Below are 24223 nucleotides of genomic sequence, written 5' to 3' on the forward strand. Positions count from 1 at the left end.
GTAGTGCCGTGACAGAGGTGCTGCACCAAAAACTCTCTCACCAGCAATAAAAACCCACGTGGATTTTTCCTTTCCTGCTCGGGTTGTGAGCTGAAAACGTGGTGCTTTGTGCCCCTTTTCCCAAGGGATGAGCACATCCTCACCCCTGTGCTCAGAATCCTGGCTCCAGCCAGTCCTGCACCCCTCCAAACCTTGGGAATGCTGCTGCTGCCGCCCCAGCCTGCAGTGCCAGCTGTGGGAAAGTCCCCATTTTCATGGCATGAAATGATTCCTGTGCCAACTGTGAGCTGGTGCTGGGTAAATCCTACTGGGTTTGTGCCCCGGTGCCGTGTCCAACGTGTCCATCCTCCTTCCCTGGGCCGTGGGGGAGCCCTGCAGTCACTGTCCCAGCAGCATTTCCAGCGCAGTCCTCCTGCTCTCAGTGCCACAGGGGCTGGCTGATCCTCTCTGGGGGCACACGGAATGAGTTTGTGCTGCTCCAGCCATGTTCCCATCCCGTTTCCAATGGAATGGGATCATGGAAATGTCACCCCAGCTACACCAAACCTCTCACCTAGAAGGATTTGTTGTTCCCAGTGGTTATTAGCACTGAAATCCCCTTCCCCTGCTGGTTCCCAGCTCCAAATAACACAAGGAAAAAACCACAATTTCCAGTCAGAGGCTGTTCTGGGAATCCCCACATTAATCACCCTCCCCCTCCAAGGCTTCTCCCAGCCCTTCCATTGCCCAAAATCTCTCACCTTGGAGCAGGTGGCTCCTTCCATCGGGCTCTGTGGGCTCAGGGGACAGCCAGGGGTGTCCCACAGGTGAGGTGACAGGTGCTGGGTGCCACATGGAGGTGGCTTCTTGGGTGGCACGTCCTCTCCTCCCCTGTCCCCTGCAGCAGGGAGATCCCACTGCAGCAGCCCCCATGGACATGCAGATTCCTGTGAGGGGAATAAAGGGAGCAGGAGGGGACATTGGCAGCTGCTGCCCCACAGGATTTTGGGGGACAGCTGGGGCATCACCCCCGTGGGCACAAAGGAAAACATTTCACCTTGGATGGGTCTGTGCTGCTGGTCATCAGCCCGGCCTTGAGGCTGCAGGGGACACAGAGGACAGGCAGTTACTCCTTGTGGTGTCCCCACAGCCCCTCAGGGATGTCCTAGAGCTGCCACCTCCATGGGCTGTCCCCTGCCCACGCAGCACTGACCCTGCTGTCAGCAGCACTTGTGTGTGGGGTTTGGTTAATTCAGATTCTTTGTATCCCTGTCCCTGCAGGGCCCAGAGCCACCTGGGTGTGAGGTTTGCTTAATTCAGATTCTTCATGTCCTTGTCCCTACAGTGCCCAGAGCCACCTGGGTGTGGGGTTTGCTTAATTCAGACCCTTTGTGTCCTTATCTCTGTCCCTACAGTGCCCAGAGCCACCTGGGTGTGGGGTTTGCTTAATTCAGACCCTTTGTGTCCTTATCTCTGTCCCTACAGGACCCAGAGCCACCTCAAAGAGAGGATTTCCCCCATCCCAACCACATCCCAAGCCCCTCCCCAGTACTTACTGCACAAATTTGCACTTGGGTCCCTCGGGGCAGAAACCCACCAGGTAGTTGGCACACATCTCCCTCCTGGTGTGCTTGTACTTGCACAGGGGACCTGCCAGGCACAGGGGACACTCACAGGGACACGCCATCGCCCCGGGGCTGTGGGGACACCGCTTTCCCCGCAGCCCCGAGCCCAAATCCAGGCTGCAGCTCCAGGACAGCTCACCGTGCCTGCAGAAACCGCGGTCGTACCAGGGACAGCCCGCGGGGACAGAGGTGGTGGCAGTGACGTGCAGGAAGGGACAGTCCTTGTCGCTGCACTCACCTGCGGGAGCAAAGCGTGGGATATTCGGGACAACGCTGCCTCGAGCCAAAGGGGAATCGCTCCAGGATGGGCTGGATGGAAGGAATTGGGGTGCCATGGAAACAGCCAGCTTTGGCTGAGGAGGGGGACAAGTGACCCTGAGTGTGTGACAAGTGGCACTTCTTCCCGCAGGCAGGAGGTGGCATCAGCCGCTTGCTCCGGGCCAGCCCCGGGGGACGGGAGATGATCGAGGAGGGGTGGGAAGAGGCTTCCCGGGCTGCCCAGCCCCGCACCTACCGAGCCTGGAGTGGAAATGGCACTCTGGCGTCCTGCTGGCCTCGGGGTCGTGCAGGAAGTCGCAGCCGTCGCCCCTTTTGCAGAGCCCTCGCAGCCAATGCTTGCACACCGCGGGCTTGGCCCCGCCGGGCTGGGGGTGGCCCTGCACGGCTGGGACAGCGGTGTTACAGCCGGCCTGTCCCCACTGCCCCAGCTCAGCCTGTCCCCACTGCCCCACAGGTGGCCCTGCACAGCTGGGACACCCCTGTCACAGCCGGCCTGTCCCCATGCCCCAGCCCAGCCTGTCCCCACTGCCCCACAGGTGGCCCTGCACAGCTGGGACAGCCGTGTCACAGCCAGCCTGTCCCCACGGCCCCAGTCCCATCTGCAACCACAGCCCCGGGGTGGCCCCACACACCTTGGACAGTCCTGTCACAGCCCCACAGGTGGCCCTGTACACCTGGGACACCCCTGTCACAGCCAGCCTGTCCCCACTGCCCCAGCCCAGCCTGTCCCCACTGCCCCGGGGTGACCCTGGATACCTGGGACAGCCCTGTCACAGCCCCACAGGTGGCCCTGCACAGCTGGGACACCCCCGTCACAGCCCCACAGGTGGCCCTGCACACCTGGGACACCCCTGTCACAGCCAGCCTGTCCCCACTGCCCCAGCCCAGCCTGTCCCCACTGCCCAGGGTGGCCCTGCACAGCTGGGACACCCCTGTCACAGCCCCACAGGTGGCCCCACACACCTGGGACACCCCTGTTACACCCAGCCTGTCCCCACAGCCCTGGGGTGGGGAGGGCTTCACCTGCCACCCCCAGTACAGGGACTGTGGGGACACTGAGGACCCTGCAGCCCCTTCAAGAGATTTGTCAGCTGCATCCCTGAGGGAGCAATGCCCAGAGCCAGGACAAAAACCACCCAGGTGTTGTTGGAGGGAAGCAAGAGGAAAAACCCCCCCCAAAGCTCCCACAGCCTTGTCACCCTCCAAAATGCCACAGCCCCGTCCTCAACTTACTGTCCACCCCCAGGAAGGGCAGGGGCCGAGCTCCAAGCTCCTCCACATCAGGCTCTGAGTCAAAGCTGATCTTCTCCATGCCAGTCACCAGCTCCTGCATCATCCCTGCTCCGGGAAGAGCCCAGGACAGGCAGGGGAGGAGGCAAGGAGAGAGGCAGGGAAGCTCCTGGGGCTGGTAGAGGTGCTCCCCAAGGAAAACACAGCTCTCCTAAGGGAGCACCACACTCTGGAGGTCCCTGCAGCCACCCTGGCCCCCAGCAACACTCCAAAACCCTCCTCCTCCTCTCCAGGCAGAGCAGGACCAGCCCAGGCAGCCCCGGAGTGCTGCATTTAGAGGGGGAAGTTGCCCACATCTGATCCCAATTTGCAGCCCTGATTGCCTGGTGCCGCAGCTGGGGAGCTCAGCCCCAGGCCCCACCAGCCCCTCGCAGCCTCCCCGCTCCCACATCTGCTTCTCCTCCAGAAAACAGGGCTGGGGCTGGCTGTGGGCTGGGTTAACCCTCAATTCGAGGCCTTCCATGGAGACAGATCTGGCTGGAGCGCTGGGATGGAGCATTCCAAAGGCACGGGATGGATGCTGGGTGTGTTTTGCTGTGCTCCAGCCCCAGGCCTGCTCTCCTCCAGCACCTGGCAGGACAGACCCACATCTTCATGCTCCTGCAAGGAGTTTGCATCCCAAAAAAATCACAGAATCATGGAGTGGTTTCTTGTGGAATGCTCCTTAAAACCTTTCTTGTTCCATGCACAGGCAGGGACACTTCTACTGGCCTGCCCAAAAGCCTCTTCCATCCTTGCTTTGGGGCTTTCGTGGGTGCCAGGCTCCATTCTGGAGCACATTCTGGCTCCATGGGTGGAGCAGCCCCTGGATTCATCCCAGAGCTCCGTCCCTGCTCCGTCACAGCTCCCATGGCCCGGGGCACCGCGGGCTGACACGGCCGATGGAGCCCTGCTGCTCCCATTCTGTCACTTGCCATCAAACCACTGGACCAGCAGTGTCACAGCGCTGCCCATGGGTGCTGCAGGGTGCTGGGCACCCACCACCCACCCAGCAGCCCAGGTGCCACCCCAGGGATGTCACTGTGGGGGTTTGGGGAGGCTGAGGGTGCAGCCTCACTGTCTATGGCTGGACACTGGAGGTGCTGGTGTCACACCCTGTCCCGTGGAGCGGGGCCGTGTCCCCGCTGTGCTCAGCAGCCCCACACACACTCTTTCTGCCCCATCAGCTCCGGGCACTGCAGCGCTGCCGAGCCCCAGCCTGGAGCCGACAGGCGTCACAAAGATCAGGGTGGCCAAGTGACAGTGGCAGGCGGCCCGTGAAGTGTCACCGCAGGGCTCCTCCCTGCCCCACAGCCCTGGGAGAAAAGGGGCCAAACCCCAAGGATCAAACCTCACTGCTTGGTGCCACAAAGTCCTTAAGGGACAAGAGCAGCCAGCTGTCCCCCAGCAGCCTGGTGACCTCCCAGGTGACAGTGACAAGGATCATTGGCTCAGGGGGTGGGACATGAGACCCTGGCAGAGGGCAGGGGGGCACGGTGACCAGGGCAGAGGCAGCCTGGTGAGCTCAGAGCCTCCAGCTGCAGCTGCTGTTGTTCTCCCCGTCCCAGACAATGGCCCAATGTCCCCTGCCCAATGTGACAGGACAGGACCCCATTGTGTCCCCACTGCGGCGCAGCGTTTGCTCGCTCCCCTGGCTTCTCCAGGGAGATTCATTTGGGCAGACAAGGGCATCCAGCCCCTCCCAGGGCTGGGAGATGTTTAGGGGGACAAACCATTCCCTCTCTCCGATGAGGAGAGCCTGCCGAGCGCTCAGGGAAAGGCTGTGGGGCCATTCCTGGCACTTTGCCCCATCTCAGCCCAGCTCCATCCAAGGGGCTGGAGCAGGGAGTCATTCCCAGCACTGGCAGAGCCCCATTTCCCCAGTGTGGGCTGAGCTGTGGGAAGCTGGCTGTGGGATGGGAATGACCAGGATCATCCAGGGCCACGGCAGCCCCAAGGGGCCGGGAACCCCCAGGGCACCCCTTGGCCCCCTGCCCTGGGAGCGGGGACAGCCAGTGCTGCCCCCCCAGCACCGTCCCCTCCTCCCCGGCCGGAGGGAGCAGGAGAGGGGAGCCTTGGCAGAGCCATCCCTTGGCAGGAGGAGCCTGGCCCCAGGGTCCCAGCCCCGAGCCAGATCCGGCCAGCAGGAGCTCTCCCATTTCCTCAGGCACAGAAAGCTCAGCCACGGCAGGTGCCCAAACTGCGGCCAGGGAAGGTTGGGGCAGCAGGACAGGGCTGGTGGCAGCACAGGGATACTGGTCCTGCTCGGTCCTGCGTGTCACCCCCAGGAAGTCAGGCCACTGCAGTCACTACCATTTCCTTTTATTCCTTGCATTTGTACATACACAGTATAAAACCTGCTGCTCCAGGCGCCTGCTCCCGGCACTGCCCCGCCAGGACACCAAATTCCCTGGCTCCAGCAGCTTCCAGGTGCTCCTCCCACAGGGCCCACAGTTCCATCAGCATCCCTGGAGCTGGCTGGGAGCATCCCTGTGACCCCCAGGCTGGTTGGAGGGTCGAGTATCTGGGATGGAACTGTCCATCCATCCATCCATCTGAGGGATGGGGAGCCAGCACCTGCCACGGCACTGGGAGGCTCTTGGTGTGCAGAAAGTCCCCAAGAAACCCAGGAAGCTGGAGCTGCCCATAGTCCCAAGGCCACCTCTAAGCTCCAGAGCCAAGTTCTCTTCCTCACGGGAAACCTTCCCTCAGTTTAAACCAAAAGAGAGTAGAGAAAGGTAAGTACAAATCAGAAAAACAGTAAAAACTGTACGGTGGAAAATATATATATATTACTAAAGGGTCTAAAACTCCAAAGGCTCGTCTTGTTGGATCCTAAATCGCTTTACACGGGCAGGGGGAGCAGGAGAAAGGAGCTAGTATCCAAAGTCCAACAGAAAGAACCAAAATCGAGTCTGCTTCCCCCTCCCAGGAAGTGCTGGAGCTGTGTGGGGGCTCACAGGGGTCAGGATCCCCCCGGCCCCGGGAGCAGAGCACTGTCCTGCTGCAGCACAGAGAGGGAACGAGGCAGGAGTCCAGTCTTCCCCAGCGCCACCACTTGGGGTGTTCAGCCCCGTGTCCAAGCAGTGAGGACCAGACCCTCCTCCACCTTTATACCCGGATCTCGTCATCGTCTTCATCGGCGAACGAGAACTCCTTGTCGGGGCGTTTTGGGGTCACCCCCCGCTGGCTGGGCGGCCTGGGGACGGGGCTGCGCTCCTCGGGCCCCGAGGTGCAGCTGGAGGCCGGGCTGCTGTCCCTGGGGCTGCGGCCACCGGTGCCACGGGCCGGGCTCTGCCTGTTCGGGGCTGCCACAGGAACCAGCGGGGAGCCTGGTGGGGCAGGCTGCCCTTCCTCCACCTCCTCTTCCTCCTCCTCCTCGCGGCTCTCCTCCGCCTCAGCATCTTCATCCTGCTCCCACTGATCCTTATCCATGATGCTCAGCACGTCGCCGAGCATGGAGGGCCCCAGGTCGATGTGGAAGGACATGATGGACTCGGCGTGCTTCAAGCCCGCCCCTCCCTTGGCCACCACCACGGGCAGCTCCGTGATGTCCCCGAAGTCGCGCTCGTCCAAGGCAGGGGGGCTGGCGGCCGCCCCGTTCGGGCGCTGCTGCTCTTCGGGGCTCATCTCCTCGGGCAGCTTCTTCACGGGGCTGGAGGAGAGGCTTTTGGGCAGCTGCCCCGCGCTCCTGTCCACGTCCTTCTCGTTGAGCTGGGGCAGGGACACGGCGTTCTTGACGAAGAGCGCCGAGTCCCGCAGCGAGCCCAGCATGTCCCGCCGGTCGCCGCGAGTCACCGACTGCGAGCGCTTGCTGCTGCGGAAGCGGCGGGACAGCAGGCCGGGCTTGGAGGCTCCCGGCTCCTCTCCCACCTCGGGCACCGGCTCCCCGGCCTTGCTGGTGAGGAAGGAGGTGTCCCCGAAGGCGTCGCCGGCCCTCCCCACGTGCATGGTGTGGCGGAAGTCGCCCAGGGGCGCGCTGATCATCTCGGCCGTCAGGTCGGCCCGCGAGCGGCGCTTGGAGTGCGCGGAGTTGGACACGAGCTGCTTGAGGATGGGCATGGTGGAGGCTCCTCCAGAGGAGGGATGTGCTGTGTTGGGTCCTGGGGTTGCTGCTCACTCACAGCTGGGGCTCCACGGCCTGGATCCCGCTGGTGTCACGGAGGGGTCACTCCTAAGGGACAGGAGGGAGGGACATGGTCAGGCTTTGGGTGTCACAGATGGGTCACTCCTAAGGGACAGGAGGGAGGGACATGGTCAGGCTTTGGTGTGTGGGCGGGATTTCATCCCATCAACCAGATTTCTGTGCCCACCAGCTGCTGGGCTCTCCTGGGAATTGGCTCCATGCAGGGCATCATTCCATCCTCAGACCTCCTTTCCAAGCTCCCCACACGCATCCCTGGAGCAGAGAGAAAGACCCAGGCCCAGAAATCCTTCAGGATGATCCCTGACTCTGTGCCCCACACCAATGGGCACCAAGAGAGATGCACAGAGGGCACCGTGGGCACCTTCTGTCCCCTCCTCGTGCAGCCCCGGCCCTCCCACACGGGGCACGGCAGCTCCAGCCTCTGCGAGCTGCACGCTCAGAAGATGCCTGGGATTTTTTTTTTTTTTTTTTTCTTTTTTTTTTTTTCTAATTGGAAGAAAGCAGGGAGGAGCAGACGCCAGGAGGAATTGGAAACAGACGGCAGGAAGTGTGTGAGGAGGGCGTAGAGCCCCCGGGAGGCACCGCCAGCAGAGCAGGGGGACAGGGGGACCGGGATGGGGACCCCTTCATGCTTGGCAGGATGGAAATGTGGGGACACAGCTTTGCTGCTGCCCTGGAGCCCCCCAAACCCCTCTGTGCTGCTCCTCAGAGCTGAGTCCATGCGTGACCATCTCTTGGTCATCTCATTGTCACCGCTGTGACTCAGAGGTGACAGAAGTGACGAGGGCTCTGGCTGACCACAATGGGAAATGAGCATGTTACTCCTTCCCTTGGCCACCTCGGGGCCACCAGCACCAGCCCACCTGGCCAGCCCAGCCCAGGAGGGGACAAGGACAGTGGTGGTGTCACTGCATCCCCTGGCGCCAGGCAGCCCCAGGTGGTCCCGGGAGAGGCTGCTGGGGAGGAAAGGCTTGTGGCCGCCCTCTTCCTCCCTCCTCTTCCTCCCTCCGGGCACCGCCGGCGACACCCGCCCCGTGACACGCACGGGGAAGGGAAGGGAAGGACGGACGTGTGTCCTCAGAGCGAGCCGTGGGACAGGGGACACGTCCCCAAGCCAGAGCCCAGCCAGCCCCACGGGCAGTGATGGTCCCAGGACACCACCAGGAGCCACAGCAGCCACCCCACAGCTGCCAGCACGGCCAGGGGACTCCTGCACCCCCTTTCCCTCCCCACAGCCACGCTGTGACACCCCACAGTCCCCCAGAGGAGCAGCAGGACCTCGGGCAGGCTGTGGCTGGGCAGGATGGACTCTGGCCCCACGCTGGGGCAAAGTCCCATTGCCCAACCCTGCCGTGCACGGCTCCAGGATGGGCCTGGCCAGGGCAGGAGTGTCCCTGGCACAGCGCTGGTGGGACATGGCCACAATCCCTGTCCAGCCCTGTGCAGGAGGCACAGCCTGAGCCCCCAGGGGGATGATGGCACATGGGGACCCCCAGTTCATCCCAGTTCAGCAGCTGGGATCAGCCACCAAGGAGCCACACGCCCTTCCCTGCACCTCAAACAGGGAGCCAGGGGAATTCCTTCCCCCCTCAGCCCATCCCAACACTCAGGAGCAGCTCTCTGGACCCCACTCCCTCTCTGGGATCTCCCAGGCGCGTGTGCATGGCACGAACGCCTTCCCCTTCCAACGTCTCCTTCCAGGCCAGCATTCCTGCAGCCTTTGGTTTTCCATAAAACAAACACTCCCGGCGAGCTCCCCAGCTGGGCCAGGCAACCGTGCTGCTGATTTAGGCCATCTGGGGACTGTCCCTCCCTTGTATTTAGATTTCGGGGCCAAGTTCAGCATTTGTGAGATACTTTGCAAAGGGGCCACCGGGAGGTTGGAGCGGTCCCGGCTGGGCCAGCAGTGCTCCATCACCCTGTCTCCCCTCCCCTGAACGCTCCAGCCTCATCACAGCAGCCAAAAATCTCCCCCTATGCCTCGATGTTTGGCTCCCAGCTGGCTCCAAGAGGCGATGGCAGCACAGATGGACATTGCTGCCCACGCTGCCCACGCTGCCCGGCCCCGGGGCGCTGGACACAGAGCCCTTTTCTCCTCCTCTCTCTCTCTCTCTCGGGGAGAGCAGATCCTGTGACATTCCCGCTGCTTTCACAAAGGAAACCAGGGCAGGGAGGCATCGCTGCCTCTTCAGGCACCTACCAGGGGAAGGTGCTGGTAACCCGAGAGACTTTGCAGGCACCTGGCAGAGCTGGGGCAGTGAGCCCAGAGCAGAGCCAAGCCCCAGCAGGGCTTTGGGGCAAGGGGAGAGGACAGGACCTGCACACACAAGAGGGATAACCTGTACTGACATCCCTGTGCTGCTTCCCACCTTCCCTCTGAGCCCTGTGGGCTCACAGGCTCTGAGGAGTGACAACCTGAGGCGCCCAAGGGACACAATTGTCCCTGTAAATGAATGTCCTGCTTGTAGGACACTGCAGCCAGCACAGAACTGGGACAGCCCCGGCCAGGCCCACGTGCCCTGATGGTGCAGCCTTCCCACGAGACCCCCCCTCCATCCCCTCCATCCCCTCCATCCCAGCACCAGCCACCCGTGGGGACCAGAGCGAAAAGTGGCTCAGAGAAGGAGGCCAGGCAATGAGAGCACACACAGGAGCAGTGCCAATCCAGCCACATTCCCATGCATCCAGCTCTTCCCCAGCTCCCAGCCTGGGAAAGCCAAGCTGGGAAAAGCATCCTGGCCGGCCCAGCCGGCTCCAAACGAGCTCCCCCCCAGGCAGCACCCCGAGATCAGAGGATGCTCTGGGTGCTGGGGCCGTGCCGGACCGGTCTGGTCCCCCCACGCTGCCCAGGGCCAGGGAGAAGCCCCACACACACACGGGACAGGGAGGCCACCCAGCCCCACTTTGAGGTGCTCTGCCCCTCTGGGGATCATTCGATGCTTTGATGTTGGAGCCGGGCAGACAGCGGCAGGAGACAGACAGGGCAGGGATCACAGCCTGTCACAGGCAGGGGACACAGCCTGTCACACCCTCCCCAGCGACTCTTCCCAGGCCCCGGGGGCAGCCGGGGTGTCCCGGTGACATGTCTGCTCCTGTCCCTGCCACGGGGATGCTGCTGCAGCACAACCCTGGGGTGAACCGAGCGGGAAAAGCCACAGAGCATCAGAGCCGGGCATGGAGAAAAGGCACAGAGAGGGAGGAGAAGCCTGGCTCCCACCAGGGCTCTCGGCACACGGGCTGGGAACTCTCCGCCAGTGCCAAAAAGCAGAGAAGAGCTCCCCGAGGGACTGCCAAGAGCCAGAGTTCAGCGAGGAACCACAGGCAGGACACGCCAGAACACGCACAGGGCCATAAATCCTCCAGCTCCGCGGCCACGAACCAGCCCGCGGCTCTGCAGGGCCAGGAGGGGATTTTCCGGAGGGGAAAGGTTATCTCTCTCTCTCTCTCCTCTCTGCCTCTGCTCAGGATACCGGGGCTCAACACGCCGGGCTCCGAATTCCTGCGGTTTTCTCTGGAAAGTGAACGAGGTAGAGATTTCCCAGAGCTCCTTTACCTGCCCCGGAGCCCCCGGCTGGCTCAGCTCGGTTGTGCTCAGGACAAAACGCAGCGAACAAAGGCAGAGAGCGGCACGGTCAGCACAAGGCTGGGGCCGGGCAGGGAGCCCCGCCAGGCTCAGATTCCCCCGGGGGTTTGGGTTGGGGGGCCAGGCTCCTTCCTGCACACACCGACCCTTCCTGGGTGCTAAACCCCAGCTGGAGTCGCTCCCCGGTTACCGAGGGAGCTGAGTCCAAAAACAAGGTTTGTTTACTGGGGAGAGAGAGCCCTGTCCCGGCCGTGCCTCAGTTTCCCCGCCGCGCAGAGCCCATTAACGATCCCTTTGGGACAGCTCTCCTGCTCTATAGATCCCTTGGGAACTGATCCATAGATTCGGCGCTTGGAAATATCCATATTTCATTGCTGCTGGGGTCAGAGCAGGGCGGCCCCGGGCACCGGGAGGGTGTGGGGGCAGAACCGGCCCGTTCCTCTCCCCGGGACACCCTGGCACGGTCTGGGCCGCCCAGGGACGGGCGGGACCCCTGTCCGGAGCCACCGGGGGGTGAACGGGACGGGGATTTCGGGCGGTTCTGACTCAGCAGCCGCGGCCGCCCAGCCCGGCCAGCCCCGGGTGCTGCTGGAGCGGCTCCAGCGCGGCCGGGATCCACCTTCCCGAGCAGCCACCGCCCCAGCCGAGCCCACCGCCGGTTCAATGCGCCGCCAGCCCCGCTCGGGGCTCGGTGTTACCGCGGGAGAAGCGGCACCGGCGGGCGGTGGGGCGGGGTGGGGTGAGCCGGGCTGGGCAAACAGCGCTTTTCATCCTGTTAACCCTCCAGCGCCACCCGCGCCGCGCTCCGGCCCGGCGGGGAACGGGAGGGGGGTCCCGGGTGTTCCTGTGGCCGGTACCGGACGCGGTAACAGCGCGGACCCGCCCGCCCGCCCATCCGCCGGACAATAGCCGGGTTCAGCGCCCCCCACGCCGCGGGGGCAAAGCGGGGCTGAGTCTCTGCGGGTCTCCACGGCCCCCGCTGTGTCCCCCCGGTCCGGTCCGGTGCCGTACCTGCTGTGCCGGGCCCCGCCGCCGCCGCCGGTCCATGGCCCCGCCGGAACGGAACGGAACGGAACGGAGCGCGCCCCCCCCGCCCCACCCCGCCCATGACATCATCGCCCCGCCCGGGCCAATGGCGCGCCGCCACGTCACGGGGCGGTTCCCACGCCCTCCATTCAAACCCGGGTGGGGGGGTGGGGGGGGGTGGGACAGTCGGTCCCGGTTCGGTCCAGCTTGGGGTGTCCCGATGGGATTGGGGTCGGGACAGGGGTCAGGACAGGGGTTTGGCACCCCCGGAGTGTCCCGATGGGATTTGGTATGGGACAGGGGTCGGGAGAGGGGCTCAGCACCCCCCGGGGTGTCCCAGGGATTGGGGTCGGGACAGGGGTCGGGAGAGGGGCTCAGCACCCCCTGGGGTGCCCTGATGGGATTGGGGACCGGACAGGGGGTCGGTACCCCCCGGGCGTCCCGATGGGATTGGGGATGGGAGGGGGGTCGGGACAGGGGTTTGGCACCCCCCGGGGTGTCCTGATGGGATTGGGGTCGGGACAGGGGTTTGGCACCCCCCGGGGTGTCCTGATGGGATTGGGGACGGGACAGGGGGTCGGTACCCCCCGGGGTGTCCTGATGGGATTGGGGTCGGGACAGGGGTTTGGCACCCCCCGGGGTGTCCTGATGGGATTGGGGACGGGACAGGGGGTCGGTACCCCCCCGGGGTGTCCCAGGGATTGGGGACAGGACAGGGTTGAGGTGCTGATGGTGGGTGACCGACTCTAATTAATTAATCAGGAGGAGGCGGCTGGAGGCGCGGGGCGGCAGCGATGCCCCCGTTCCCCTGGGGCACCCACATCCCCCCACTGCCCCCAGATTTCCACTGCTGGATCCCTTTCTGGGGGGCCGTGGGTGTGCTGGGGGGGCGGTGGCCGGGACAGGAGGTCCATGGTCACTCCAGGTGTCCGATGCTGGTGCTGGAAGGGGACTCCACGACCCCAGAGATGGATTTCACGGCCAGCCCGGCCCTGTCTGTGAATCCCACGCTCACCCCCAGCCCCACCACACCGCCCTGAAAGGGACAGTCCTGGGCTGCACAGCTGCTGCTCGCCCGAATTAAGACGAGACCTTTGTAGGAGAAAAGGGGCGGGAGAGCCGAGATTATCCCCAACCTGCCCTAACGCAGCGTTTCTCTGTTCTGGAGGCTCTGGCGGCTCTGTGGGGGAGGCAGGGGGGCGGTGGGTGGGGATGCTGGGGATGCTCTGCCCACACCACTCTGGGGGTCTCTGGTGCTGTGAGATCCGGAGGTTTCTTGTGTCAAGGAGCTGCAGTCCCCGATTGGGGCCGGGTTTGGCAGCAGCGGGCCCTGGGGTGGCTCAGCTGGGCCTGACCCTTCTCTCCATCAGAGGGGAGGTGGTATCACCGCAGATCTGACACTGAGGAGATGCTGAGGTTGGTACCCAGGGCACGGCTCTGTCCCCATCCCACCCATGCCCAGTGTCTCCATCCTGAGCTCTGCTGCTTCTTCCAGTGCCTCTTTCATAGCCCATTTTATTGGTAAATTTTATTTTCTTCTCTTTCCACGCAGAGAAACTGAAGCTGGAGGCAAAACCCTGAGCCCAACTCTGGATGCAACAGTGTTTTGGTTTTTTTTTTTTTTGGCAGGCGAGGAAGAGGAGGAGGGTTTTCCCCAGCCCCCAGCGGCCTCACATGGAGGCAGAGAATATCCTGGAAGGCTGGTGGGACATCACCTCACCTGCGGCCGTGACGGGAGAGTGGAGATGGCTCAGACAGCGCAGTCGGCGGGGATTAACATCACCCGGCTGGTGGGAGCCGCCGGCCTGGCCCCGCCTGGGGAGAGCAGGAACCCACTCAGCCTGAAAAACTGCCTGGGGGAGACGGGGAGAGACCCCCCTCTCCCTTTTCCTGCAGCCAGACCCGGGGAGGGGAGCTGGGGGTGGCCCCGGATCCCTCCCGCCCTTCCTCAGCCACCGCCGGCTCCTTTTGCTGCTTCTCAGCAGCTTTTGAAAGCGGAGGAGAAGAAAAGAAAAGGCTTGAAAAGCACTTTGAAAAAAGCAGGGCAGGGAGAAGAGCCCGAGTTCCCGGCAGCCCCATCCCCTCCTGCTGCTGCTGCTGCCAGCTTTGTCTGCCGGCTCTGAAAGCCAGCGGGGAGCTCTCCCTGAGCTGGGGATCCCTCTCCGGGCACCCCAGGGTGCCAGAACAAAGCACTGTCCCCACAGCTCCCCCAAAAAAAATCCCTCCAAGCCCAGGGCTCAGCGCTGGCTGCTGCCAGAAACCTCCCCAGTGACCCCACAAACACCCACCCACAGCCAGGGGGTTCAGCTCCTCCCCACATCCCTCACCCAGGGCTCAGCAGGTCCCCAGAGAATCCTGGCAGGACCCTCTGCCCACTCCCCACTGGCACCTGGGCCAGGTGGGCACCTGGGTGCCATGGGCAGGTTCTCCCTGCAACCTCTCACCTTTCCCAGCAGTGCCAGGGAATGGGCTCCCCCAACCTGCTCCCCCCAAAAAACCATCCCCTGGACGAGCTGCAGCCCCCCCGGCCTCTCCCAGCACAGCTGGATTTCCAGCCTGGAGCCAAATGATGTTTAAATCCCCTTCCAACCCAAACCATCCCGTGATCCCACCTGGAGTGTGGCTCCTGCAGCGCCCATGGGAAGCCCTGGCCTGGCACAGGGAGCCCTCCAGGGGGGACAGGGTGGGACAGGGGACACAGCCCTGGCTCTGTCCTCTCTGCTGCTCTCCTCTCCTGCCCTGCCCCGGGCTCTGGGGCTCTGAGGATGCGCCGAGGCCTGGCTGGCCCCCGGCAGGGCAGGAGGGGCTGTCCCTGTCCCCAAGGCAAGGGAAAGGTGGGGACATGACACACTTGGCTCTGTCCCAGGAGCTGGCAGGGAACCGGCGATATCTGGAGGACAGGGCTGCGGGGCTGCTTCTAAAATAAATAAATTCAAACAAATCACAGATTCCAGCCCAGATTTATCCATCACTTTTGGCACATCAGCATCTCCCTGTGGCACCTGGAGCAGGGAGCAGCTCCTCCTCCAACACTGCCCCATCCACCCATTAAAACCTGGGGGTGCCTCATCTCCCCTGTGCCCTCCTTTGCCTCTCCCAGCCCTGACAGCGAGAGCTGCTCTGCCTTTGGGAAAACCACGGCTGGGGAGAAACGTCAAGGCCCATTGGGTCCTCGGGGAGTGATTGGGGCTGGCAGCTCACCCCGGCTGACTGCGGCACGGAGCGGCCTGGAGAGCCCTGGGGAGGGGAACGGGCAGCTCTCACCTGCCTGAGGGGCTGGGATGGTGGGGAGGGGGTTTGAGAAAGGGCTGGTTGGACGTGGAGGTGGGAGAGAGGCTCAGCCTGGTTGGTTCCACTCCTTCTGTTCCATGGGGAAACTGAGGCAGGGAGAGCTCTCACCGGTGCCACTCAGCCCATCGCTGCTGTGCCCAAAGTGGGCAACATCCTAACCTTCCACCGTGGTGGGATGTGGGATCTCCCTGACTTCCTCAGGGGCTGCATCCCTCGCTCCGAGGACTCCAGCCATGGCCACACCGGCGGTGTCACCTCCCCAACCTGCCCCAAGGGACGAGCTGGGGCAGGGCAGGGCAGGTGAGCAGGGCCTGGGCTCTGCTGTGCCCCAGTGCTGGGGAGGACACGCAAATGGGATGCAGGACACGGATCAGGATGGGATGTAGGACATGGATCACCCTGTTCCCTGTGTCTGGGGAGCTCAGTGCTCACCCAGGGATCAGCCCCGATACCAGGAGCATCTCTGGCACCAGGAATGTCCCCTGCACGGCTGGCATTCCTTGCACAAGGAGCATTCCTTGCCCTGGGAACTCCCCGGTGCTGCTCGACTCCCCAGACCTGCTCTGCCCCGGCGGCTCCGTGGCCCAGCCCGGCTGGGAGGAAAAGTCCCTCTTGCACAAGCTGGGATGCCTGGGGCTGGAGCTGGGCTGCGCGTGAGGAGCAGGATTTGTCCAGCCAGGTGCAGAATCCCCTCTGTCCCACGTCATTGTCCCCAAAGTGGGGTGTCAGGGCTCCCCACTCTGCCCACCCTTGGGTGCTGCCTTGAGCACCACTCCAGGCAGGCCACAGGAGTCACCCACCAGCAATTCCTGCTGCTCTGGGGACACCGTGAGCCACTGAGGGGACAAACAGTGACTGTGGCTCAGCAGCAAGGCCACCACTGCAGCCCAGTTCTCCCAGTCCAAAGGGGAGCTGCAGCACTGGCTGACAGGGTGACATTGCACAGGCAATGCTCCCCTTGCCCACACCAGGGTGGGGATGTGGCTTCCAGGGGCTCCCAGGGGCTGTGACAGGGACCCCACAGCCCTGGCATGGACCTGATGTTTTGCCAGCACCGTCCCCACCCCCAGCCCCCGCTGGGGACAGGTGATGAAACCTGAACGCCTCACCTGGATTTTCCTGCCAGGCCTGAAGGGCAGAGCAGGAGAGGGCGGCTGTGAACCAGCCCAGGAGACAAGCCCCAGTGCCAGGGCTGCTGCTGGCAGTGCCCAGAGTGCTGGTGCAGTGGGGTCTCCTGTCCCATCACCCCATTTCCCAGCAGCTCCAGACCCCACTGAGATGGGAACATGCAGGGCACGGCCACCACAGCTCCCTGCACACCTTTCTGGGCTCCATCCAGCACCTCTGGCACCCCCTGCCCAGCCCCTCCTCTGGTGCCACAGGGCTGCCACAAGCCCAGTGGGGCAGCAGGACACACAGACACATCACACTGACCCTTTCTGTGGCAGAGCGAGGTGACAGAGAGGGGACACACTTGTCCTCAGGCTGTTTATTGGCATCTCCCTCGGCTCAGCCTGGGTGCCTCGGCCCTGCCGGGCTGGTGCTGGCTCACCCACAGGCACTGCAGGGCTGTGCTGTGCAGACACCCCAAAACAGCCCCAACCATGGACCCCCCCGGGCATCAACACCCCCAAACGCCCTCAGGCCTCTGCACAAAACCCCCTTAAAAACCCCAAACCGCCAGAAATGCTGAAGGGAGGCTCCAATCGCCTCATCAGAGTCCTCACCAGAGCCCTGGAGGTGCAAAATCAGGGAGGGGGGGTTTGAGCACCACATGCACCCCACTGGGGCTCTCCTGGGGTTTCAGTCCTGGGTTCTCCTGGGGGGGCTGTGCTGGGCCAGGCACAAAGGAGGGGAGGAGTGAACTGTCCCCCGGGATCCTTCCCCCTTCTCCCAAAGGCTGTGGGGGTCCAGAGTGGGGGGAATCAAGTCCAGAGGTTTTTCAGATCAGCAGAGCTCCTCTTGCCTTCTGCACTCGGGGGTCTCTGTGTCACTACTTGTCCCCACGTCCTGGGGGAGCCACGAGTGGAGGGCCCGGGGTTTGGCACGGCAGGAGCCCCTCTCCCAGCCCCCAGCACCCCCAGAGGGCTGCAGCAGGTCTGGGGCAGCCCCAATGGGTGCCGGGGTGATGTTGGGGCACCCCGAGCCCCACCTGGCCTGAGGAGTCCGTGGCACAGCAGCTTTGGCCAAGGAGGGGAGCTGGGTTTGCTCCCCAGCCCCGGGGACAGCCCTGGGCATATCCAGCTCCAGAAAACTCCTGGAGCCTGGGGCTGCTCCCCTTCCTCCTCCTCTTCTCCCCCACACTGCTTTTTTCCTTGTTCTCTTAATTTCTTTTCTTTTTCTTTTTTTTTTTTTTTTCTTTTTTTTTTCTTTTTTTCTAATTTCCCCCTCCCCTTCTCCTGTTTGTTTCTTCTTCTTCTCTTTAAATATCAAACGAAGGAGGAAAAGCCAGCGATGGGAGCTCTGGATCCGGGGGCCAGGCTGCTGGGAGGGCGGTACAGGGTCCCGGGCTGGCTGCTGGGGGCGTTCCCGGGGGTCTGGGGGGTGGGAGTCCTGCTGGCTTTGGGCCGGAACAGGCTGCCCTGCTGCGTGGAGGTGCTGTTGGACAGCGGGGTGTGCTCGGGCTCTCCCGAATCGCTCTCGGTGTAGCTGTAAGCCTGAGCCCGGGAGATGCCCTTCTGCTGCCGCCGCCAGGAGTTGTAGTAGGTGGGGTCGCTGATGTAGTGGTTGACAAAGGAATGAGCCTTCTGGTGCCCCGGATCCACCTCGTACTCGCTGTCGCTGCCCTGAAAAACAGCACAGGGGGTGAAAATGTGGGGACATCACCCAACGGCCCCAAAATTTAATAGGGTCAGACTCTGCTCCCAGAAATGGGATTTTGGGGGAACGGCCCCAAGCTGTACCAGGGGAGGTTGTGATATCAGGAGGAATTTCTACATAGAAAAAGGGGGGTCAGGTATTGGAAGGGGCTGCCCAGGGAGGTTTGGAGTCCCTGGAGGTGCCCAAGGAAAGGCTGGACATGTCACTGAGAGCTCTGGGCTGGGCATCAGGCACAGCTCGGATCTCAGAGATCTTTTCCAGCCTCAATGACTCTGTGATTTTCCCACTGCTCTTTTGGGAACGCCGGCGAGCACATCCCCAAAGTATTTAAAGGCCTGGGACGGCTGCAGCATCGCTGGGGGTTTTCTGCCTCTCGCTAAAACAAAATAAAACCTCGCACAAAAGGTTCCCGAGCGCTGCCGATGCCCCCGGGGCTGGCGGGGAGGCTGTTTTTGGGCTCTGCCGGTAATTGGATTCAGCTTCTCCGGCGGCGCACAAAGGGCCCATTGAGGGCGGTGGGAAGTGCCCCTTGGCCAGCGCCAGCTCCCGCAGCTCTTCACAGCTCCTCAAAAGGCACTCGAGCCCCGCTCGGGCCGCGGGGAGAGGGGCTGGTATCCGCCAAGGAAACAGCCGGTGCGGGCGGTGATGGGGGGGCTCCCTGGGCACTGTCCCCTCCTGCTTGGGGACAGCCCTAGGGTGTCCTTTCAGCCCCTGGGGGTGTCAGCCCCATGGTCCCCCCCGGGGCTCCACAGCTGATGGGACAAAGGTGGCATTTTGTGGAGTTGGCAGAGTCGTGGACGTTGCCACCAGCGACAGGGACAGCCCCCGGCCCTGCTGAGCTCCCTGTGCCCCCCACAGGGTCACATCCCCTGCCCAGGGCTGTGCCAGCCCCACTCTGTGCCACGGAGCCGCAGGGATGCTGCTGCTGCAGCACAGCTCCCAAACGTGCACCAGGAGGGGCAGAGGAAAGGGCTGAGGCCCAGGGAGGACCCCCAGCCCCCCCCCCCAGGTCGCTGTGCAGCCCCAGGGCTCACCTGGGAGTCGGAGACCTCGGAGGGTTTCTCGGTCAGGCTGCTGCTCTCGGCGGGGATCAGGTCGTTGTATTTGGTCACATCCTCGTCCGAGTAGTGCAGGCTGCCGGGGCTGGGCCGGGGTGGGGACCTGGGGGACGGGCAGGGGGGTGCTCAGCGTGTGTCCCCCCTCTGCTCAGGCCTGGGCCACTTGGGGACAAGCCCAGAGCATCCACAGGGTCAGGGAATGCCCCTAAGCAGTGCCAACCCCCTCCCCAAAAAACCCCAATCCCAGGGAGTGGTCACTGGGCAGATCAGGGTCACCCCTGGGGGTCCAAGCCCTCCCCATCCCATGACAGAACAGTGACCAAAAATGCTCCCCCTGCCCGGGGAGGGGGTCCCTACCGGGTGTAGATGCCGTTCTTCCTGCAGAAGGAATTCTTGACGGAGAGGCGGCGGTTGTTGAGCTCCAGGGCGGGGAAGCTGCCCTCGTCCAGGCTCACCATCTCCCCGTGGCTCAGGGCCGCCGCCTTGGAGCTGTTCCCTGGGGGTGGGATGGGATGCTCAGCCTCCCCCAGCCCCTCTGCGGGCAGCACAGCACAGCCAGGAGGGGCTGGGCCCTGCACAGGGGGGATTGTGCTGCTTCCAGGGTCACCATGGCCTGGGGACAGCCAGGAGGGGACAGCCAGGAGGGGACAGCCATGCCCTGCCCCAGTGCCCCAGGGGGGGATTGTGCTGCTTCCAGGGTCACCACGGCCTGGGGACAGCCCACCCAGGAGGGGGCAGCCAAGAGGGGACAGCCATGCCCTGCCCCAGTGCCCCAGCTCCCCACTCCAGGCTGTTTGCTTAACGAGGAGGGCTGGATTTTCCCCACAATTTGAACCCTTGACAGAGCTGAGAAAACAGAGCCGTGTTTGGCTAATCCCAGTGACCTCTGCAGAGCCCCCGGGGCTGCCCTGCCTCTGCAGCTCAGCTGTCTGTGGGACAAGTCCTTTATTTCATCTGGAGCTGCCAGTGCTCTCGGGGAAGCCACAGCAGCGTTAGGGGTGGCTCTGGAGGAGTCATTCCTGAGGTGGGCAGGAAGGGATGCTCCCACCACTCCCCCCAGACCCCAAAGGCAGGGAGAGACCCCCAAGAGGCTCCCACGGGAACAGGAGGGTCCTGTCCTCACCCACCACACTCACCTGAGTCAGATTTCTTGGAGTACTTCTTGCTCTGCCCGCGGATGATGAGCACGAAGACGAGGAGGAGGATGAAGATGAGCCCCACCAGGGCAATGACCACCAGGAACCACCACTCCTCGTAGAACGGGTTGGTTTTCTGGGCTGGGGCACAGCAGGGAGGATCAGAGGGGGACAGGGGACAGCCAGCCTGGATGGGGACACCCCTCTGCAGAGCACAGGGTCACTTGGGGAGCTTTGTGAGGCTGAGATCCACAGGAGGGGGCTGGATTTGGAAAAGGGGTGCTGGCAGTGGGATTTGGGGCTCTGTAGGAGCCAGGAGTGGGTTCAGCGATTCCCATGAGCACAGAGCAACAGCAGGACCCTCCCTGTGGCACAGGGGGACAGAATCCCCCCAAAAACACACCTGACACGGAGGGGGAAGGGGTGCTGGGGGTCCCGTAGCCGTAGTCGTTGACAGCAATGACACGGAAGTCGTAGCTGACCCCCGGCTTGAGGATGTCCATGCTGAAGGTGTAGGAGGTCACCTCCTTGGGGATGTCTTTGATGAGGATGTCCCAGAGCCCCTCATCTGGAAGAGACAGCGGGGCTGGGAGGGGAGGGCTGGCTCTGCAGGGCACCCCAGGGCAAGGGGTGGTGTCCCTCCATCCCCCGGCCCTACAGGGGCTGCCCTTTCCACCAGCCCCACTTGATGCCTTAAGTTTTAGCTTCCATATTTTCCAGATTCTCTATTGCACTGGTAGATAACTCTGAACTTTATATAAAGTGTTAGCAAGTTCTTTTCACAGTTTAGACAAAACAATCCTTTTCCAGCCTCAAAACCAAGGACACCATTGCAGCTTCAGGCCCAAAAAGTGCCAACAACAGTGAACTGAGGAGAGCAAACTGGGAGGATGGGACTGCACAACCTGAAGTGTAATTTGACAATTTACCCCAATACAGAAATGGACCAAAAGTGTGAAAACACTGGATCCGTGGTCCATCTTGGGTGTGATGGATCCATCTTGGGTGATCCATCTTCCCTGGCCAGGCTCTTGTACTGCCCAAGGTGAATCCTTTGAAGGCCTTTTAATAAATCCCTATTTTATTCCTTTAACTCTGTGTGATTTCCTCATGGATCAGCACACGGACAACCCCCCAGACAGACATTGGATCCTAACGCCCAACCCAGGTCAGCACTCCCTGCCTCAGTTTCCCCCTGTGCTAACCCCCGAGGTGGGGATGGAGCACAGAGGCAGCAGCGGTACCTGAGGGCCGGGCCTCGATGACGTATCTGGTGATGGGCCCTTGGCCGGGGTCCCCACTGGACCAGTGGATGGTGATGGCCGAGCCATAGCGGGAGATGAAGGGCTCTCCGGGGGGGCCAGGGGCACCTGGGGACCAGAGCACAGCTGGAGCCAGGGGGCACAAACTGCCACAGAGCCGTGCCAGCCCCTACTCCACCTCCTCCCTCACCCTGCACACCCCCCACATCCCCCCCGCACCTTCCCCGGGCCCCGTGGTGATGTTGGCCTCAACGTCCGGCCCGTAGGCGAAGGTCTTGGCCCGGATTCGGAAGCGGTAGGTGACACCCTCAGCCAGGTCCTTGACCTTCATCCACAGCGGGCTGTTCCCCTTCACGTCCACCGTCACGATCTTGCTGACGCCTGCAGGGACAGAGGCTGAGCCGGGTCCCCCCGGGCCGTCCCCGCTGCCCCCGGCCATGGCCTCACCATCCACGGGCGTGCAGGGCTCGTAGACCAGCCTGTAGCCCTCCAGGACCCCGTTGGGCAGCGGTGGTGGCTCCCAGGACACATTGACCGAGGTGGTGGTCAGCTCGCTGAAGCGGATGGAGCCGGGAGCGCTGGGGGCTGCGGGGGGACAGGGTGGCAGGGCCAGCTCAGCCTCCAGGGGACACCCCCAGCCCCTCTTTCCTGCCTCCACCCCAATGCTGATCATCAACTCACACCCCCCTGGGCCCATCCCTGCTGCAGCAAAGATTCCACGGGGCAATGAGTCTCCTCCTAAGCCCTTCATCCTTCTCAAGCCTCACCTCCCTGTGCCCCCACCCCACAAACCCACTGGGGTGAGCCCAGGGATGTTCTGCTCAGGATTGTAGGATGAGGGGGAATCCCTGGAGCTGGACCCATCCCCACGGAGCCCAGGGGGAAGAGGGAGCTGAGCCACGGGCCCCACCTGCCTGCTGTGTCCGTGCCTTCACGGGGGCACTGCGGGGCCCGTCCCCCGCGGCGTTGAAGGCGGCCACGCTGACCCAGTACGAGGTGTAGCCCGTCAGGTTCTTCAGCTTCACCCCAGTCTCGGGCAGGAAAAGGGTCTTGACCCGAGCGCTCTGGTTCTGGCGCTGCTCCTCCCAGAAGTGGATCTGCGGGAGGGGGTGTGGGGAGCGGGGTCAGGCACGGATCCAACCCAGCTCACCTTCCCTGAGCCCTTGGCTGGGCTCCAAAATCTCTGCCCAGGCTCCTGAGCCCCTGTCCCAGCCTGGTGGCTCCAAACAGAACAGCCTCTCCTCCAGGAGGGCTCCAGGCTGTGCTGGGCATCAAACACGGCTCATGTGCTGAGATCACCATGCTTGATTTCCCAGGGATGGGGACAAGCAGGAGGAATCACAAGGGATGGGGACCAGGAGGTGTTTGGAGCAGGGGCTGGGTACCCCGGCTGCATCCTAATGCATCCCAACAGCACCCTGGACACATCCCGGCTGTATCCCGGGGACATCCCAGCTCTATCTCAGTGCATCCCCGACACATCCCGGCTGTATCCCGGGACATCCCAGCTCTATCTCAGTGCATCCTCGACACATCCTGGCTGTATCCCGGGACATCCCAGTTCTATCCCAGTGCATCCCCGACACATCCTGGCTGTATCCCGGGACATCCCAGTTCCATCCCAGTTCTGTCCCAGTGCATCCCCAACACATCCCGGATGTATCCTGGGACATCCCAGTTCTATCCCAGTTCTATCCCACTGCATCCCGGCTGCATCGGGTCATCCTGGCTACATCCCGACACATCCCGGCTGCATCCCGACACATCCCAGCTCTCTCCCGACACATCCCGGCTGTATCCCGGCGCATCCCGGTGCATTCCAGGGCCGACGGCGCCATCTGCTGCCCCAACGCCGCTCAGCACCGGGATGGGACACCCGGGATCTCCTCAGGACCCCCGGCACTCCCCCAGAACCCCTAAAAGCTTTCACGGCATCCTCCACACCACCCACCCTGTGCCCCCCAGGGATTCAGCATCTCCCCAGAGCCCCCCCCGTGTCGCCGGCTCCAGCAGGTACCTTGTAGCCCTGTATGTCCCCGTTCTGGCTCTCGACAGGAGGTGGCTCCCAGGTGACATCCAGCTGGGTGGCGGTGGCCGCCTGCACGGCCACGTTCAGGGGCGCTGCGGTGGGCACTGTGCCGAGGGAGGGGACAGTGTCACCGCATCATTCTGGGGGTGCACTGCCTCGTCTGGGCGATGTGGGGCTGCCAGGACAGCCGAGCCCCCAACAGAGGGGCAGGACTCACCTGCTTCCCCCACAAACACCTCCTGGGGGGGGCTGGGGGGACCCTCGCCCACGGCGTTGTAGACGCTCATCCGGATCTCGTAGCGCCGGTGCTTGTTCAGGTCTGGGGGATAAAGGGTGAGCAGGACCCTCCCCACCATGGGGCAGCCCCAGGGGTCCTGGCAGAGCCCCCCTTGATGGGAAGGAGGGGGTGTCCCCAGGGAGCAGCTGGAGGGGATGGGCAGAGGGGTTCCAGCTCGACACACAGGGGTGGCAGTGGGGGACACACAGGGGTGGCAGTGGGGGACACACAGAGGGAGCAGGGGGACACACAGGGGTGGCAGTGGGGGACACACAGGGGTGGCAGTGGGACACACAGGGATGGCAGGGGGACACACAGGGGTGGCAGTGGGGGACACACAGGGGTGGCAGTGGGGGACACACAGAGGGAGCAGGGGGACACACAGGGGTGGCAGTGGGGGACACACAGGGGTGGCAGTGGGGGACACACAGAGGGAGCAGGG

General features: G+C 63.3%; 3 protein-coding genes across 3 annotated transcripts in view; all 3 read right to left on the reverse strand.

Moving 5' to 3' along the window:
- Positions 1–1003: 1003 nt before the first annotated feature.
- CPSF4L (cleavage and polyadenylation specific factor 4 like) lies at positions 1004–3219 on the reverse strand (the record flags this gene model as incomplete). Its single annotated transcript, XM_083874719.1, has 5 exons — positions 1004–1079; positions 1536–1629; positions 1744–1842; positions 2119–2268; positions 3117–3219. 5 exons carry the CDS (start codon positions 3217–3219, stop codon positions 1004–1006), a joined length of 522 nt encoding a protein of 173 aa, XP_083730845.1.
- A 2239-nt stretch (positions 3220–5458) lies between these two features.
- Positions 5459–11984, reverse strand: CDC42EP4 (CDC42 effector protein 4). Its single transcript, XM_083874895.1, has 2 exons — positions 11894–11984; positions 5459–7326 (listed from the first exon to the last, which is right to left on the reverse strand). The coding sequence occupies exon 2, from the start codon at positions 7212–7214 to the stop codon at positions 6264–6266; it is 951 nt and encodes a 316-aa protein (XP_083731021.1). The 5' UTR covers positions 7215–7326; positions 11894–11984; the 3' UTR covers positions 5459–6263.
- A 5225-nt stretch (positions 11985–17209) lies between these two features.
- The window catches only part of SDK2 (sidekick cell adhesion molecule 2), a 46156-nt gene continuing 39142 nt past the window's right edge, over positions 17210–24223 (reverse strand). The window contains exons 35-44 of the mRNA XM_083874720.1: positions 23722–23823; positions 23493–23608; positions 22386–22572; positions 21695–22060; positions 21458–21583; positions 20617–20781; positions 20214–20354; positions 19435–19573; positions 19054–19180; positions 17210–17985 (exon numbers count right to left, since the gene is read on the reverse strand). Coding sequence (XP_083730846.1) covers positions 17629–17985; positions 19054–19180; positions 19435–19573; positions 20214–20354; positions 20617–20781; positions 21458–21583; positions 21695–22060; positions 22386–22572; positions 23493–23608; positions 23722–23823 — 1826 coding nt within the window. The 3' untranslated portion in view covers positions 17210–17628. The remainder of the gene's footprint in view (positions 17986–19053; positions 19181–19434; positions 19574–20213; positions 20355–20616; positions 20782–21457; positions 21584–21694; positions 22061–22385; positions 22573–23492; positions 23609–23721; positions 23824–24223) is intronic.

This window comes from Zosterops lateralis (genome assembly GCF_965231275.1).
Source record: "Zosterops lateralis genome assembly, chromosome: 18".
NCBI classification, from domain to species: domain Eukaryota; kingdom Metazoa; phylum Chordata; class Aves; order Passeriformes; family Zosteropidae; genus Zosterops; species Zosterops lateralis.

Coding starts and splice junctions, on each gene's coding strand:
- CDC42EP4 (XM_083874895.1), bottom strand. CDS start 7,214: ATGCCCATCCTCAAGCAGCTCGTGTCCAACTCCGCGCACTCCAAGCGC.